Source organism: Oncorhynchus gorbuscha, linkage group LG19 (genome assembly GCF_021184085.1).
Source record: "Oncorhynchus gorbuscha isolate QuinsamMale2020 ecotype Even-year linkage group LG19, OgorEven_v1.0, whole genome shotgun sequence".
Classification (NCBI taxonomy): domain Eukaryota; kingdom Metazoa; phylum Chordata; class Actinopteri; order Salmoniformes; family Salmonidae; genus Oncorhynchus; species Oncorhynchus gorbuscha.
In genome coordinates this window covers 7,270,154-7,289,186 of record NC_060191.1, presented here as the reverse complement: position 1 = coordinate 7,289,186, position 19,033 = coordinate 7,270,154, and the positions used below count along the sequence as shown (strand labels likewise).

General features: G+C 44.5%; 2 protein-coding genes across 2 annotated transcripts; one reads left to right on the top strand and one right to left on the bottom strand.

Annotated features, from left to right (window-relative positions):
- Window positions 1-2,233: 2,233 nt before the first annotated feature.
- On the top strand, window positions 2,234-11,792 carry LOC124005201 (cell division control protein 42 homolog). Its single transcript, XM_046314209.1, has 6 exons — window positions 2,234-2,291; window positions 8,451-8,555; window positions 8,778-8,850; window positions 9,059-9,168; window positions 10,342-10,539; window positions 10,701-11,792. The coding sequence occupies exons 2-6, from the start codon at window positions 8,451-8,453 to the stop codon at window positions 10,788-10,790; spliced, it is 576 nt and encodes a 191-aa protein (XP_046170165.1). The 5' UTR covers window positions 2,234-2,291; the 3' UTR covers window positions 10,791-11,792.
- A 1,403-nt stretch (window positions 11,793-13,195) lies between these two features.
- On the bottom strand, window positions 13,196-17,790 carry LOC124005200 (protein Wnt-4-like). Its single transcript, XM_046314208.1, has 8 exons — window positions 17,570-17,790; window positions 15,567-15,720; window positions 14,997-15,081; window positions 14,693-14,835; window positions 14,392-14,526; window positions 14,141-14,281; window positions 13,845-14,007; window positions 13,196-13,745 (listed from the first exon to the last, which is right to left on the bottom strand). Exons 1-8 carry the CDS (start codon window positions 17,656-17,658, stop codon window positions 13,576-13,578), a joined length of 1,080 nt encoding a protein of 359 aa, XP_046170164.1. The 5' UTR covers window positions 17,659-17,790; the 3' UTR covers window positions 13,196-13,575.
- Between the last annotated feature and the right edge of the window lie 1,243 nt (window positions 17,791-19,033).

The following is a 19,033-nucleotide window of genomic DNA, read 5'->3' as shown; positions in this document are numbered from 1 at the left end:
ACATGCACAAGCATAGTGAAATGCCTTGCAGCACCAAACCCAACAATGCACTGATCAATATCAAAGTAGCACTAAAGATAACACAAACTAGAACAAAAACACACAAGAAATAAAAATAAGAACACAAGGTAATAAGCTATATATACATGGTAAGTTCCAATGCCATATTTACAATGTGCAGGGATACTGGAGTGATAGAGGTAGACACAGTGCATTCGGAAAGTATTCAGACCCCTTGACTTTTTTCCACATTTTGTTACATTACAGCCTTATTCTAATATGGATTTAAAAAATCTGAATAATAATTATTCACTAGTCTTCTAGTCCCTGCTGCTGAAAAACATCCCCACAGCATGATGCTGCCACCAGCATGCGTCACCGTAGGGATGGTGCCAGGTTTCCTCCAGATGTGACGCTTGGCATTCAGGCCACTGAGTTCAATCTTGGTTTCATCAGACCAGAGCATCTTGTTTCTCATGGTCTGAGAGTTCTTTTGGGTGCCTTTTGGCAAACTCCAAGCGGGCCATCATGTGCCTTTTACAAAGGATTGGCTTCTGTCTAGCAACACAACCATACAGGCCTTTGTGGAGTGCTGCAGAGATGGTTGTCCTTCTAGAAGGTTCTCCCATCTCCAAAGAGGAATTCTGGAGCTCTGTCAGAGTGACCATCGGGTTCTTGGTCACCTCCCTGACCACAGCCCTTATCCCCCGATTGCTCTGTTTTGCCGGGCGACCAGCTCTAAGAAGAGTCTTGGTGGTTCCAAACTTCTTCCATTTAAGAAATATGGAGGCCACTGTGTTCTTGGGGATCTTCAATGATACAGAAATGTTTTGGTACCTTTCTCCCCCCCAGATCTGAACCTCGACACAATCCCGTTTTAGAGCTCTACGGACAATTCCTTCAACCTCATGGCTTGGTTTCTGGTCTGACATGCACTGTCAACTGTGGGACCTTATATAGACAGGTGTGTGCCTTTACAATTCATGTCCAATCAACTGAATTTACGACAAGTTGTAGAAACATCTCAAAGATGATCAATGGAAACAGGATGCACATGAGCTCAATTTTGAGTCTCATAGCAGGGTCTGAATATTTATGTAAATCAGGTATTTGTTTTTTTTCAATTTTTCATCAAAATCTATTTTCGCTTTTTCATTATGGGGTATTGTTTGAAGATTGATGAGGAACATGTTTTAATTATCCATTTTAGAATAAGGCTGTAACGTAACATAATGGGCGAAAAGTGAAGGGGTCTGAATACTTTCCGAATGCACTGTGTGTATATGGGTAAGGTGAATAGGTATCAAGACTGTCTAAAGTCAGTATAAATGTGTGTGCATGTTATATGTGTGTTGGAGTGTCAGTTAGTGTGTATAATACTGTGACTGTGCATAGAGACAGTGCAAAACTTTTTTTTTTAAATACAAGGTTAAACTCAGATAGTCTATGCAGCCATTCTGTTAGCTATTTAGCAGTCTTATGGCTTGGAGATAGAAGCTGTTCAGGAACCTGTTCGTGTCAGACGTGATGCACTGGTACGTATTGCCGTGCGGAAGCAGAGAGAGAGAGGTCTATGGCTTACGTGGCTTGAGTCTAACGATTTCCCGGGCCTTCCTTTCACACCAGCTTATATTGAGGTCCTGTATAGCAAGGAGCTCGGACCCAGTGATGTACTAGGCTGTCCGTACCACCCTCTGTAGCGCCATGCGATCGAGGGTGGTGCTGTTGCCATACCAAGCGGCGATGCAGCCAGTCAAGATGCTCTCAATGGTGCAGCTGTAGTGTTTTTTTGTGGTTTTAGATGGTGTGCATTTCCACTGTACTCCTATCCTCACGTGGTTCAGTTTTCACTCCAGTCCATTCCACCCTTTCGATTGTCACGTTTATGAAGTTGATTTATTTGTTGTTGATATTATGTTTGCAAGTCATCGTCATATTGTTCTACTCATTTCATATGTATATATTGTATTGTACTGTATTTTAGTCAATGTCACTCTGACATTGTTCGTCCTAGTATTTATATAATTCCATTAATTTACTTTTAGATTTGTGTGTATTGTTGTGAATTGTTAGATACTACTTCACTGTTGGAGCTAGGAACATAAGCATTTAAAACATCTGCTAAATATGTATGCGACCATACAATTAGATTGGATTGTATTTATTACTCTATTGTGTCGGTAGATGGCAGCACTGTCACAGGGACCCGGGGGGGATCCTCGCTCGCAGCTGCGCAGAAGTGGTCTAGTCAAACCCGGATGTAACCAACGCCTAATTGCCGGAGAAAAACGGTGAGTACTTTTCTGAAAACGGGCATAATTAAATTGTTTTAGTTGAATAAATGTGAAGACAGTTGTAGTATAGATTCGTCCATCGTTATACATTAGTCCATACTCACGTAAGAAACGTTGAATTGTTATATTGTCGTTAACGACCATAAGCGACTTTTTTAGGAAATTAGCAATCACAGGCTAACCGAGGGGCAATGCTTGCCAGCCAACCCGCATTGTCATAACTTTGAAAAGTTTCATGATATGCTGCAGTCTCAGTCTCGAATGTTTTGGACTGTACAAAATAGCCAACTATCGGCAATGTTTTATGACAATCTAACTTTACCCATAATTATTTGGCTAGCTGTATGCTTCATGTCAGTGTCTCCCGAAAGCCAGTAGCCAACGTTTGGTATGAAAGTATTGCTACATTTTTGCCTGACACTTCATACAGTGTAGAGCAAATTCTAAGGTTTAACTTTCACATTCATTTTTAGACTGAGACTTTAATGGCTAGCTACAGATTGTTACACAATATGTGTGAAACCAAATATTGTTGGTATCCATTACCCGGAGTTACAGGTTACTGTATGCTGAAACGTTAGCGCAGATAATTTGACCAAACTTAATGATATAATCTTTACAAACTTCGTTGTCAATTCGGTCAAACATGTATATTTTAAAATGACTGTGTTCAGTTGCAGGTGTTGCGTTTGAATTTAGAAAATGCTCAGTTATTAAAGTAATGTGGATAGCGCCATTTTAGTGTTGCCAAATTAAGGTTGGTCGAAAACTCTCTGTGCTACGCCAAACAGTACCTAACCTGTAACTCCCAGGAATTGATCCCCAAAATCTATGGTTAAATCACATTATCTGGTGTAACAATCTGTAGCTATGCAATGGCATGCTTGCTGTCCTTGCATTTTTCTGGGAAATATGAGTGTATTTAGACAAGCAGGTCCACCTTTTCCTCTACTAATTGGTCGTTTGACCAAATCAAATTTATTTATATAGCCCTTCGTACATCATCTGATATCTCAAAGTGCTGTACAGAAACCCAGCCTAAAACCCCAAACAGCAAGCAATGCAGGTGTAGAAGCATGGTGGCTAGGAAAAACTCCCTAGAAAGGCCAAAACCTAGGAAGAAATCTAGAGAGGAACCAGGCTATGTGGGGTGGCCAGTCCTCTTCTGGCTGTGCCGGGTGGGGATTATAACAGAACATGTTCATAAATTACCGGCATGGTCAAATAATAATAATCATAGGCAGGACAGTTGAAACTGGAGCAGCAGCACGGCCAGGTGGACTGGGGAGTCATCATGAAAGGAAGTCCTGAGGCATGGTCCTAGGGCTCAGGTCCTCCGAGAGAGAGAATTAGAGAGAGCATACTTAAATTCACACAGGACACCGGATAGGACAAGAGAAGTACTCCAGATATAACAAACTGGCATTAGCCCCGGGATGCATAAATTACTGCAGCATAAATACTGGAGGCTGAGACAGGAGGGGTCAGGAGTCACTGTGGCCCCATCCGATGACACCCCCGGACAGGGCCAAACAGGAAGGATATAACCCCACCCACTTTTCCAAAGCACAGCCGCCACACCACTAGAGGGATATCTTCAACCACCAACTTACCATCCTTAGACAAGGCCGAGTATAGCCCACAAAGATCTCCGCCACGGCACAACCCAGAGGGGGGGCGCCAACCCAGACGGGAAGATCACATCAGTAACTCAACCCACTCAAGGGACGCACCCCTCCTAGGGACGGTATGAGCCCTAGTAAGCCAGTGACTCAGCCCCTGTAATAGGGTTAGAGGCAGAGAATCCCCGTGGAAAGAGGGGAACTGGTCAGGCAGAGACAGCAAGGGCGGTTCGTTGCTCCAGAGCCTTTCCGTTCACCTTCACACTCCTGGGCCAGACTACACTCAATCATATGATTGTTTATTCATAAGCAATGCCATTTCCTTTCACATATTTAGGTATAGACAAGCTGCTTTTAGCAACGCTAGCGTTGCTGGGAATTAGCTTGCAAAAAACCTGGCTGGTCCGCCAGAAGATAAATACAATTCATTTCAATTTACTCTGTCGATTGTCTGTAAGCTTTGTCCTTATGCAAGGGGTGAATTTGTTAGAGAAAAAAATACATCTATTGGAACGTTTAATTAACCAGCATTTCCAAATGTGGGTCTGTTACAGACCCATGCAGTTCCTCGGCGAGGTCAGTTTCTCTCTGCTTACATGTCAAAATAAAAATCCCCAACAAGATCTTGCTTTTTTTGTGTGCATGTATGTCACACGTGCAGGACTTTTATTTTGACATAATAATAATAAATAATAATAATATATGCCATTTAGCAGACGCTTTTATCCAAAGCGACTTACAGTCATGTGTGCGTACATTCTACGTATGGGTGGTCCCGGGAATCGAACCCACTACCCTGGCGTTACAAGCGCCATGCTCTACCAACTGAGCTACAGAAGGACCGACATGAAGTAAGCGCAGAGGATGAAGTAAGTGCAGAGGAAGTGGGTCTACAACAGACCCACTTTTGGAAAGTATGTTTATTTTGTTCAATTAGATGTTTTTTCTCAATTTCCCCCAGTATAAGGTTTAACCTTAAGCACAATCGGCAGGGTAAGTTTAAATATAATTTTATTTAACCTCTGGCTTCCAGCGGACTATCAATCAAATGTATTTATAAAGCCCTATTTTACATCAGCCGATGTCACAAAGTGCTGTACAGAAACCCAGCCTAAAACCCCAAACAGCAAGCAATGCAAATGTAGAAGTACGGTGGCTAGGAAAAACTCCCTAGAAAGGCCAGAACCTTGGAAGAAACCTAGACGAACCAGGCTCTGAGGGGTGGCCAGTCTTCTTCTGGCTGTGCCAGGTGGAGATTATAACAGAACATGGCCAAGATGTTAATAGATGACCAGCAGGGTCAGATAATAATAATAATCACAATGTTTGTAGAGGGTGCAACAGGTCAGCACCTCGGGAGTAAATGTCAGTTGGCTTTTCATAGCAGAGCATTCAGAGTTCGAGACAGCAGGTGCGGTAGAGAGAGTCCGGGACAAGGTAGCACGTCCAGTGAACAGGTCAGGGTTCCATAGCCATAGGCAGAACAGTTGAAACTGGAGCAGCAGAATGACCAGGTGAACTGGGGACAGCAAGGAGTCAAAAGGCCAGGTAGTCCTGAGGCATGGTCCGAGGGCTCAGGTCCTCTGAGAAGAGAGAATTAGAGGGAGCATATTTAAATTCACACAGTACACCAGATAAGACATGAGAAATACTCCAGATATAACAGTCTGACCCTAGCCCCCCGACACAAACTTATTGCAGCATAAATACTGGAGACTGAGACAGGAGGGGTCGGGAGACACTGTGACCCTGTCAGACGATACCAACAGACAGGGCCAAACAGGCAGGATATAACCTCACCCGCTTTGCCAAGGCATAGCCCCCACACCACTAGAGAGATATCTTCAACCACCAACTTACTACCCTGAGACAAGGAGTATAGCCCACGAACCCGAGGGGGGCGCCAACCCGGACAGGAAGATCACGTCAATGACTCAACCCACTCAAGTGACGCACCCCTCCTAGGGGCCGCATGGAAGAGCACCAGTAAGCCAGTGACTCAGCCCCTATAATAGGGTTAGAGGCAGAAAATCTCAGTGGAGACAGGGGAACCGGCCAGGCAAGGGAAGTTCGTCGCTCCAGTGCCTTACCGTTCACCTTCACACCCCTGGGCTAGACTACACTCAATCATAGGACCTACTGAAGAGATCAGTCTTAAAGTCAATAAAGACTTAAAGGTCGAGACCGAGTCTGCATCTCTCACATTCCATAAAAATGGAGCTCTATAGGAGAAAGCCTTGCCTCCAGCTGTTTGCTTAGAAATTCTAGGGACAGTAAGGAGGCCTGCATCTTGCGACTGTAGCGTATGTGTAGGTATGTTCGGCAGGACCAAATCGGAAAGATAGGTAGGAGCAAGCCAACATGTAATGCTTTGTAGGTTAGCAGTAAAATCTTGAAATCAGCCCTTGCCTTAACAGGAAGCCATTGTAAAGAGGCTAGCACTGGAGTAATAAGATAAAATGTTTTGGTTCTAATCAAGATTCTAGCAGCCGTGTTTAGCACTACGTTTATTTAGTGCTTTATCCGGGTGGTTGGACAGTTCAGCATTGCAGTAGTCTAATCTAGAAGTGACAAAAGTATGGATACATTTTTCTGCATTATTCTTTGACAAAGTTTCTGATTTTTGCAATGTTACGAAGATGGAAAAAGGTTGTCCTTTTAAATATTCTTTATCTTCGTCAAAAGAGAGATCAGGAACCAGAGTAACGCTGAGGTCCTTCACGGTTTTATTTGAGACGACTGTACAACCGTCAAGATGAATTGTCAGATCCAAAAGATCTCTCTCTTTCTTTGGACCTAGAACTAGCATCTGCCTGGTCTGCACCCTATCTCATTGTGGAGTTAGAGCCCTGTCTATGTTCATAGATCAGATGAGAGCACCCCTCCAGCTAGTGGTGAGCTTCTGGTGAGTCCCAGAAAGAGGTCCAATTATCTACAAATTCTATATTTTGGGAGGGGCAGAAAACGGTTTCAACCAGTTGTGAGACTCTGCTGTGGAGCTCATCACTCCCCCTGACTGGGTGGGGGGCAGAGACAATTACTCGATGCCGACATCTTTCTAGCTGATTTAAACGCTTAAGCTATATTGCGCTTGGTGATCTCTGACTGTTTCATCCTAACATCGTTGGTGCCGACGTGGATAACAATATCCCTATACGCTCTACACTCGCCAGTTTTAGCCTTAGCCAGCACCATCTTCAGATTAGCCTTAGCATCGGTAGCCCTGCCCCCTGGTAAACAGTGTATGATCACTGGATGATTAGTTTTAAATCTAATACTACGGTAATGGAATCGCCAATGACTAGGGTGTTCAATTTGTCAGAGCTAATGGTGGGAGGCTTCGGCGTCTCAGACCCCGTAATGGGAGGAGTAGAGACAAGAGAAGGCTCGGCCTCTGACCCGTTGCTTAATGGGGAAAACCGGTTGAAAGTTTCTGTCGGCTGAATGAGCGACACCGGTTGAGCATTCCTACAGCATTTCCTTTCAGAAGCCTTGAGAAAGTTGTCAGGTTGAGGGGACCGTGCGAGGGGATTTATACTACTCACGTTATCTATACTTATTGGTGGTACAGACGATGTTTCATCCTTTACTTAGCTTCGGCTGGTGGAGGTCCTGTAGAACCATGTCCAGATAAAGCGTCCGGGGTGAAAAACTTGAATGAAAAAACAAGGTAAAAATATAAGACGGTAATTAAAAAGTAAAAGCCATAAAGTTGGCAGGTAGCAAAGAAACATTCAAAACAAACCGCTTGTAAACAAGTCTACAAGTTGTGACCGGAAACGATAGCGTTTTTTTGCAAGATAATTCCTAGCATCACTAGTGTGGAAATACTAGCGTTGCCAAAAGCAGCTAGATATAGACGACCCGTTTCTAATGTGTTTATCTACTTATTCAGCAGAAGTAACGATTTGAAATTAGAATCTTAAATCCGTCAAAACGCAACAAATAGTCATGACTACATCATGTCGCTTCCCTTTCCCTGCCATGTCTTTGCTATGCAAGTATGCGGAAGTTAACGTTGTCTAGCAGTAACTGGAAATAACTTTTTGTTACATAACACCAAGTTTGTCACAGACACACTTTTTTGGGTAGTCCAGCCATATTTTGATTTGCCTGGACCCCTGTCTGTTTACCGGTCTGTCTCTACCTCCTTCCGTTGGCTATTAGAAGTTCCGCCCCCCTTTAAAGGATCCATTAGTGACAATCAACATGTTTCAAATGCGGTCAAGCGTCCTTTGTGGTTTGATGATCAGTAGATGCCAATGTTTTGAGCATTAGCCTAACACACCATGAACATCACCTGTCTGTACATCAATAGGCTGCAGGCAAGGCAGACAGTGTTATTGCAAATCACGGTGCTGTTGTCATCTCCACTCTGTCTGGTTGTGTTGTTTTTAGTTTCCCAGTTACTGTTATTGTATGGAGTTACAAGCAAGGTCTCAATTTTGTCTTTCATAAGATATTAACTCTACTCTATGTTATGACTGGTGTATGTGTGTCCTGTCAATCTGTGTCTGTCTCTCTCGCCGAGTAGATGCAGACAATAAAGTGTGTAGTGGTGGGGGACGGAGCTGTAGGAAAGACCTGTCTACTTATCTCCTACACAACCAACAAGTTCCCCTCAGAATACGTGCCTACGGTAAGAGGTGGGCGGGGGAGGGTGTAAGTAGGGGCAAACAAGTCACACCCTGAACACTGTGGAGGTCAGTGGGGTGATGTCCAGAGAGCTGAGTGGGAGGGTAGAATGGGCTTTAACACCTTAACGTTTAGCTTATTGATTTACATTTGCTTCATGAAATAATTAAAGATGGGTTACATCCCTTGAACTTTTTTACTAATTTTGTGTGTCTCGTGTGTGCAGGTGTTTGATAATTATGCAGTGACGGTGATGATCGGAGGGGAACCCTACACACTTGGGCTTTTTGACACAGCAGGTAATCTGTCTTTGTCTGTTAATTTATGCTTTTATGTCTGTACCTCCTTCTGTTAAGCAGTCACTGTGCTACAACTCAATCCTAGTCTGCTTTTGTTCATTCTTGAGAACATATCATGTCTTGTAATTGCAACTCAACCAGTTAAATCGTTCAATATCACATTAGTTTCATTGTCACCGCGTTCTCTTCCTCTGGTTGGTCGTCTCAGGTCAGGAGGATTACGATAGGCTGCGACCTCTCAGCTACCCACAGACGGACGTCTTCCTCGTCTGTTTCTCCTGCGTCTCACCCTCATCCTTTGAGAATGTCCGAGAGAAGGTCGGTGTTGGTCTCTGAGTCGCCACACCTCAACTTTTTACCTTGTATTATTACCCATAGAGAAACTTCTAGATGATGGATCTGAACCCTTTCCTTAGCCACTTCACCTTCTGTTATGGCAGAAGATCTCCCAAAGCCCATTGGAAGGCTATGTGAAGTCATCCTCATATTGCTTACATCAGGAATGGGCAACTTTGATGGGGCCGCAGTGGCACATGGGTCTGTGTACCCACATCCATTCCAACACATGCAGTCAGAGCCAGCCATAGCCTTTCGGGGGCCCTAAGTTGTCTTGCGAGCAAAACTTTGAAGTTTTAGTTTAATTTCCTGAAATTCTACACATTTTGCCATGGAGTATAGATAAAATGTTGTAGTTTTAAATTAAGTTTGCTTCAATTCTATACATTTTGCCATGGGGCAGAGAGATGATTTTACAATTTTAGTACTCATTTCATGCAATTCTACTAATTTTGCCATGGGGTGGAGAGAAGAACGTGTAGTTTTACAGCAAATGTTCTTAAATTCTACACACTTTGCCATAGTGTGGAGAGAAATGTTTGCAGTTTTGATATGATATCTGAGTGAGCGTGACAATTTAATGGGGCCCTCCCGGTTGGTAATTCGGCCATGATTACTACAGATGTCTAGACTAATTTACCATTCTAAATTGACCAATCTTAGCTAATTCAGTGGCTGTCAGTGACTAACATAACACAATAAACTTCTGATTCACAACCATATTTCAATATTGTATTATACTATTGTAACTCTCAACAGTAAGTTGAGACCCCGAATGAGTTCCTAAAAAAATATATATATATATTTTTAAAACTAATTTGGGGAAATTGATCCGCGGCCCTCCAGTTGCCCATTCCTGGCTTACATCTATCTCTGTTGATATCTATAAACAGAATGGCTAGGGGCTAGCTCAGGGTAAAAAAGAAAGAGCATGCACTTGTCTTGTCCTACTAGCACTCACTTTGCTGAAAAATGTATTTACTACGACTGAGGTGTGTGGTTGTCTCACCTTGCTATTTTAAGATGAATCTAACTGTAACTCTGTCTGGATAAGAGCGTCTGCTGAATGACTAAAATGTAAAAATGATTTTGAATTGAGCATATGAACTGATTCTGTACACACTCTGACCTCTGTGTATCCTTCGACCCCTGTAGTGGGTTCCAGAGATCTCCCATCACTGTCCTCGTACACCCTTCCTGTTGGTGGGCACCCAGGTGGATCTGAGGGACGACAGCAACACTGTGGAGAAGCTGGCCAAGAACAAACAGCGGCCCCTGTCCCCTGAGAGCGGAGACAAGCTGGCCCGGGACCTCCGGGCCGTCAAATATGTGGAGTGCTCTGCCCTCACGCAGGTAAGGGGCCAAGGATTATGATGATACATTGTTAGAGGGAAAAAGAGCTGATAAGGACCCATGGTGGCTGAAACATTGCTGTACTTCACAAAATAGGTTAGAATACATTTATAAACCATGAAAAGTCAATGCAAACTCTCCCTCTCTCCTCTCTCTCTCAGAGGGGGCTGAAGAATGTGTTTGACGAGGCCATCCTGGCAGCTTTGGAACCTCCTGAGACTAAACCCAAGAAACGCTGTGTCCTGTTATAAAGGGAGGAGGAGAGAAGGAGCGGTAGAGGGGCAGGGTTAAGAATAGGCGAGTTGGTTACAAATAAGAGAAGCAGATCAACAGCTTGAAAAAGGACAAAAAACAGTGAAAAGGAAGGAGATGAAATGGCATCGAGACTCCGATACATTCATGCACTGTGCCTTCTTAATATGTATTGAAAAATGGAGAGGAGAGCGAAATTTGGTCTTTCAAGTAAAGAATACAAGAGAACTTTCATCTAGTCTCCTTCTCCAGATACACTTTAGACATCTGAAGTGTATACCCTAACATTACTTCTGTGGGGCGGGCTCTCCTACCCGCCCGTCATGTTGCCTTTGTGCCTAGCTTAAATTAAATAAATGCCTTGGGGAAACACTTCATTGACATTTTCTTTTGTTGCTACTTTGAGGAGGGAGGGAGAGAACACAAGATTTGTTTCCACTCCCGACCAGGCTAGCATGCTGGAATGGTCACTTGTCCTTTTGTTGCTACTTTGAGGAGGGAGGGGGAGAACACAAGATTTGTTTCCACTCCCGACCAGGCTAGCATGCTGGAATGGTCACTTGTCTTTTTGTTGCTACTTTGAGGAGGGAGGGAGAGAACACAAGATTTGTTTCCACTCCCGACCAGGCTAGCATGCTGGAATGGTCACTTTTTCTTTTGGGACACAACAAGTGCATTTTCGCCTCAGATTTTACTGCCTTCTGAAGGCAACACAGAACTGAATATATATTATTTTTTATCTCTTTTTGTGTCATGTATGATGTATTAATTTGATAATTTTCTTTTGGGAAATTCTTTGCATATATTATATTCTTTTGGGAGTAATTAAAAACTTTTTTTTGCTTGACTACCAACTTGATTGTGATTGGTTGATAGTATAACACATTAAGCTGTACTATTTTGATAATAACAATGATGGTGAGATTATAACCTTTTCCTAGTCAACTTCTGGATGTTTGTAATTGCAGAATGTTTTTAATAAAATAGTAACTGACACAGTTGGTCATTGAGTTAGTGTGTAATTCACATGATGGTATAGAGCACACATCATAGAAGAAACTGTAGTCAAAACAAGTTTATTTGACCAAGTCGACTGCAGAACACGAGCAATATGCATCACAATTGTTTTATTAGTGTTGGACTAAAGCAACATGGATGCAGACGGACTGGGGGGGAGAGGACAGGTATTCTCACTGGTAGAATCTGAGGGGTAGGAGGACGGGCCACAGGATGATTGATGTACAAATAAATAAAAGACAGAATAGTGGAAAAAGACTCATGAATACAGTAAATGTATAAAGACTGCAACTACCTACTACAGTGGAATCATAAATACAGTAAATATATAAAGACCAACTACACTGAAATCAAGAATCATAAATACAGTAAATGTATAACGTTTGCAACTACCTACTATACTGAAATCAAATGCATTTAAGAAAAGGGCTGTAATAATTTCCCTGTTAGTTGAGGTTAATTTCGGCTTTAAACGCTTTGTCAGTTTAATTGTGTGTGTGTGTGTGTGCTCGCTGTAGGCTGTGTGCCATTATGATCTAGACAATCACCTACACAGTGTAGGACGCTGACTTGCAATGTTGCATTATAGTTCCGTTTAGGTTGAAAGAGTACATCATGAGTGTATGTTCAATGGGAGTGTGAATATTGCTCTATGCAGTGAGTTTCCTTTCTCCATGCTTGTTAGTATCTCTACTTTCTGGCGTTAGAGGTAATGGGCGAGGTCATTCCACCCTTTCTGCCTTCCCTTGCAGAGGTTTCTGTCAATGCACTGGCTTATACTATCCACACGGTTCTTGTCAGAGTCTTAAAGTGTATGTCAGGTCAGTTTTGTAGAACATGTCATCAAAGTGTTGTTCTACCACGTCTGGACAATGTTCTACAGCAACGGTTCCCAACCTTTTCCCCCAGGGCCCCACTTTTCACATTTGAAAAATGTAACTTTGTTTAATTTCAGGGACCTAGGATTTTAGGTAGGCTATTTAATGATTATAATAATAAAGCAAAAGGAAAATAAAGTCTTCACCCGATTTCCCACAATGTTATTCCACTACCAAATATGTTTTATTAAAATGTATATCAACCTCAATTTAATTATACATATTATATTTTACAGAATGTGAATAGATCAATTGATAGCGACAGAGTCACACATTGTATAAGATTACTTCCCAAGCAAAGTCCAATTTCTTTGACTCCTTGACTTTAGGTCTTAGCTCAGATTCTGAATGTCATGGAGACAAACCAAAGATATTCCTATATTCGCATCTTCCTCGGGCATTTTACCGTTTATTTCTAGCCTAAAGCTTCACAGATGGATGCGTTGTTTCAGATAGGTATAACCAATTAAATATATAACCTAGTCAAGGAAGGTCCTGCTCCCCCCCCAAAGAAACATTGGTGCATCCTAGGTTGGGAACCCTGGTTCTAGAGTGTCTGGTCCACAGGAGGTTGGTGGCACCTTAACTGGGGGACGACGGGCTCGTGGTTATGGCAGGCGCGGAATTAGTGGAATAGTATCAAACACAAGCCATTCCATTTACTTTGTTCCAGCCGTTATTATGAGCCGTCCTCCCCACAGCAGCCTCCACTTGTCTGGCCGTTGTAGTAGTGTTCCAGAATGTCTGGGTAGTGTTGTGTTCTAGAGTGTCTGGACAGTGTTGTGTCTGTGTAGTGTTCTGGAGTGTCTGGGCTGTGTTCTAGAGTGTCTGGACAGGTGTAAGGTTCTTGCGTGTCTGCTCAGTGCTCTGGGTTCTGCATAGACTGGGTTCACTCTCGGCAGGTGTGGATCATCACTGTGTTCTTGCACTGCTGGCAGCGGACCGAGCAGCACCAGGAGAACTTACAGGAGCAGCGCTGCACCACCTCGGCCCGGCCTGCCCGGTACCCTGGCCCACAACACACCAGCTCACAGCCATCTGGGGCCAGCCGGGAGGTGCCTGGGAGGGGAGGATGTAGACGAGGTAGAGGAAAGGAAATAAGGATGTGAACATACAAAACAGCTTTATCCCAGTGCTGCTGATATGACTGAATCTCACCGTTACAGCGTCGGCCGGCTGTCCCGGGGATCCCATTGTCGGGGTCGAGACGGCAGAAGTCTGGCGAGACAGCGAGGTACACCAGGTCCCTGGCGGCGGGAGGTTTGACCTGGGGGTCCCGGGGCAGCAGGGCTGTTCTGGAGCCGATACGAGACAGACGCACCTGGGTGAGTGGGGGTATTTGTTGAATGTTAGATATTTTGAAAAGACTGGAAGCAGTAAAAAAAACGAATTTCCAATGGTTTGTCACCTATTAAATGAATAATGAAGATGATATCCCAAATATATGGCTGTACCTCTGTGGCTCCATCAAAGCGTTCCTTCAGCACGGCGCCGACGCGCCGAAATGGGGGCATGACTTTCCAGCAGGTCCTCAGCTCACAGGATCCCGAGACACCATGACACTTACACTCCACCTGCATGTTATGGAGGATAGCCTGGGGATGGAGGAATGTAAAAGAACAATCAGGAAGTCAAAGGAAACAAGGAAAAAAGATGATAGAAGTGCAGATTGATGATGTCATCAGAGTGCCCCACCGCCACCTACCTTCCGTCCAGCCTCGTTGTTATGGACATTCATGAGAGGTCGCCCTGACGACATCCCCTTGGCACGCTCCGTCTCATCCACGAAGGTCTGGGAGAAGGCCACACCATATGACAGGTTATCACTGCACCCAGACCACTGGAAACCTGCAGGACAGACAGAAAGATGTTGATAGCATCTGCACATTTTCCAATTATGTATTTCAAGACAATAGAGACAAAGTTTAACTGACAGACAGAAAGAGACACAGACATATAGACCGATGTCTAGACACAAGCGTAGACAGAGGATCAGAGGCCCACACCCCAGACTCACCCTCGGGACTGACCCCTCTGACCTTCCTGTCGCAGCCACACCGCTCTAGCTCCCCCCGGCTGCAGCCTCGCGTCACTGCAACCGCTACCGCCGCCGAGGACAGGGCGTGCACAAAGGCTGCCTCACGGGTGCCTGGTTTATAGAAGAGTTCAAGACAGCAATTGAGTCATTTACCATGTCATCACATGTCCTTCTGATCTCAGCCATGTGGAATCAACGGTTACCAGCATGTTAATGACTGTGGTACAACCACAGATTTCCAGTGGTAACTAGAGAGGCCCTACTGTCCTCACCTTGGCTCATGACTCTACCGAACACGTTGACTCCACGTGGGGTGGTGGAGCAGTTCCAACGGCGATTACGAAACTGGTGCTGGCACTGATCAGACCAACAGCCAAGCCAATGGGACCAAGGGTTCGGGGTTCATATAGACAGGCAGATAGACATTTTACATAGGTGCTGAGGAGAGTGAACTTTGGTCAAACTGGTGCAATTGTTTAATACTTGACTGAGTACAGATGAGGGGATGTTAATGATGCTGGTTAAAGAGGAAGAAGAAGATGATCATAATAATTATAAATACGAATGATGAGGATGATTGAGGAGGTTAATGATGACACTCCTCCACACTGATTGATATGGATATCGGTTGAAGAAGATGATTTTGGTGATGATGATGTTGGAGATGACTATAATAACAACAGCGCTGATGATGATGTTGAAGATGACTGTAACAACAGCGCTGATGATGCTGATTGAAGATGATCTTGAGAACGTCAATGGTTGATCTTAAAGAAACTCTTCCACACGGACTTCACTACTTTTGTAACACAACCGATGACAGTTCTGCCCCAGGCTCATACCTCCTCTATGACCATCTCGGCTGCCTTGCGCACAGACTCCATGACCTCTCCCCGCGCCCTGCACACCCCCACCTGCCCCACGGACAGTCCCCTCAGCTGCCCACAGGGGGCAGCACCCGACACGGGCCGCGAGCGTGGCATCCTCGCCAGGGAGCTGAGAGAGAGAAAGAGAGGGAGAGGAGACGATGCAGGAGAGAGAGGGGAGGGGCAGAGGGGGAGATAGAGGAAGAGAAAGTGGGGAGATGGGGATTGAGGGAGAGCGAGGGTATAAATGGCAAGAAGGGGTGAGATAGAGGATAAGGATAGAGGGAGAGGAAGAGAAGGGGCGAAAGAGCCAATGATGGGTGAAAGAGGAGAGAACACAGGGGACAGGGTTTCAGAGAGAGAAAGAGAAGGACAGAGAAAGACCAGCAGACAAAAGGGACAGAGAAGACACAGTGAAGGGAGAGAGGACAAGAGAAACACCAGCAGACAGAGAAGACACAGTGAAGGGAGGGAGAGAGAGGACAAGAGAAACACCAGCAGACAAAAGGGACAGAGAAGACACAGTGAAGGGAGGGAGAGAGAGGACAAGAGAAACACCAGCAGACATAAGGGACAGAGAAGACACAGTGAAGGGAGGGAGATAGAGGACAAGAGAAACACCAGCAGACAAAAGGGACAGAGAAGACACAGTGATGGGAGGGAGAGAGGACAAGAGAAACACCAGCAGACAAAAGGGACAGAGAAGACACAGTGAAGGGAGAGAGGACAAGAGAAACACCAGCAGACAAAGGGGACAGAGAAAACACAGTGAAGGGAGGGAGAGAGAGGACAAGAGAAACACCAGCAGACAAAAGGGACAGAGAAGACACAGTGAAGGGAGGGAGAGAGGACAAGAGAAACACCAGCAGACAAAAGGGATAGAGAAGACATAGTGTAGGGAGGGACAGAGGACAAGAGAAACACCAGCATACAAAAGGGACAGAGAAGACACAGTGAAGGGAGAGAGGACAAGAGAAACACCAGCAGACAAAAGGGACAGAGAAGACACAGTGAAGGGAGAGAGGACAAGAGAAACACCAGCAGACAAAAGGGACAGAGAAGACACAGTGAAGGGAGAGAGGACAAGAGAAACACCAGCAGACCAAAGGGACAGAGAAGACACAGTGAAGGGAGAGAGGACAAGAGAAACACCAGCAGACCAAAGGGACAGAGAAGACACAGTGAAGGGAGAGAGGACAAGAGAAACACCAGCAGACCAAAGGGACAGAGAAGACACAGTGAAGGGAGAGAGGACAAGAGAAACACCAGCAGGCCAAAGGGACAGAGAAGACACAGTGAAGGGAGAGAGGACAAGAGAAACACCAGCAGACCAAAGGGACAGAGAAGACACAGTGAAGGGAGAGAGGACAAGAGAAACACCAGCAGACAAAAGGGACAGAGAAGACACAGTGAAGGGAGAGAGGACAAGAGAAACACCAGCAGACAAAAGGAACAGAGAAGACACAGTGAAGGGAGAGAGGACAAGAGAAACAGCAGCAGACCAAAGGGACAGAGAAGACACAGTGAAGGGAGAGAGGACAAGAGAAACACCAGCAGACAAAAGGGACAGAGAAGACATAGTGAAGGGAGAGAGAACAAGAGAAACACCAGCAGACCAAAGGGACAGAGAAGACACAGTGAAGGGAGAGAGGACAAGAAAAACACCAGCAGACAAAAGGGACAGAGAAGACACAATGAAGGGAGAGAGGACAAGAAAAACACCAGCAGACCAAAGGGACAGAGAAGACACAGTGAAGGGAGAGAGGACAAGAAAAACACCAGCAGACCAAAGGGACAGAGAAGACACAGTGAAGGGAGGGAGAAAGAGAGAGAGGACAAGAGAGAAAAGGTCAGCAAGGGAGAGACAAAGAGAAAAAGGGGAGCGACAGAAAGAGATTTAGAGGCACGTCACCATCTTTTAAAAGTTATAGCATGACAAACAAACTCTCTTTCTCTCCCTCCCAGAACGCCAGACTTACAGCCAGTTGGTTGCCATGGTCGGGTGGGTTGCCCATAGCAACAGCAGGAGGAGTTGTGCCGTGAGATTGACAGCGGAGACAGTTGGCATCAGACTGTCTGTCTGTCCGTCTCCGGGGGTCAGTGAGTGTCCTTGGGCGGCAGTCTGCCCGTTTCCACGGTTAAGCCTCGTTGTCCGTCAGTGTGTCAGTTAGTTCTATGTTTCTGGTTACGAGCTTGGGGATGATCCCCTCATATCTGCAGATAGGAGAAGGTCGACCTGGTTAGTTAAGTAATGTGTTTTGTCGGAGAAGCTCATCTCTCCCTCTTACAACTTATTCACAACCATCAGGTCTGTGATCTAGACTGTAGATGAGGGTGCTATTTCATTTTCTTTGAAAAATGCTATGTATAATACATAACAAGTTCTCTGGATGAGTACAGCTTAGTAATAAACGTGGGTTCTTACCAGTTCATGTCCAGCACTGTCCAGTAGTTTTTCTCTTTGGAAATGTGTCTGATCAGATTGAAAATCAAATCAAATTTCTCAGTGAACGGTATCAATGTTATAGATGAACAATTTCCACCTCTGTGATTGCAGAAACATGCCTATAGGAAGGTATTGTCATGTAAAGTTATCCAGGTACACGTCTAAAAACAACTCAATTAGAAAATAAAAAGGTCAAATCCAAATAGTATGGTTCTTGACCAAATAAAATTACTTTTTACAATGATTTGGCAGACAGTGATCAAAATTGACACTTTTTGTTTGTCTGATTCCCCACTATCTCTCTCTCTCTCTCTCTCTCTCTCTCTCTCTCTAGAAAATGTTTGAGAGAGAGAAAGAGACTAATATTATAACACAAAGAACAAAACTGAGGGAAACTCAACATCCAAAAAAGCCCCTAAGATTTGGATAGGTAAATATGTAAAAAAGCATTTTTCCTCTCTGCTGTTTGTCCCTTGGTTGCTTCCCCTCGTTAAGAAAACGAATGTGTGTCCAGTCCCGTAAAAGACAGAAAGAAAGTGAGAATGGTGAGATGGGAGTGATGGGTTATAAAGGAGGGAGGGAGGGAGGTAGAAGAGATGTAGGGTGGCAGTCAGAGGGAGGGGACACTGTGTAATGGTTACACTGCAGTACATTAACACTGATGAATGGCATGGGTTCCATTGTGCATGTTAAGCACAAGACATAATATAATATGTGACCCGGACTGGAGAGAGGGAGAGCTAAACATAATTATGCTGAATGGTTCATTTAGAGCATGCGTGTGTGTGTGTGTTTGTTCGTTTCACCAGTTTCTAAGAACATTAAAAGCACCTGTCAGAATATGTCTCTGTTCATTCAGTGGTCCTAGCTACAGGTTCTCACTGATGCTACATTGTGTGTTTGACTGAAACGTGCAGTGGTTACTGTGGCCTGTAAGAAATACCCAGCAGAAGATGAAGGACCCTGGGACTAAACACCTCCCTCTGCAACTAGATCT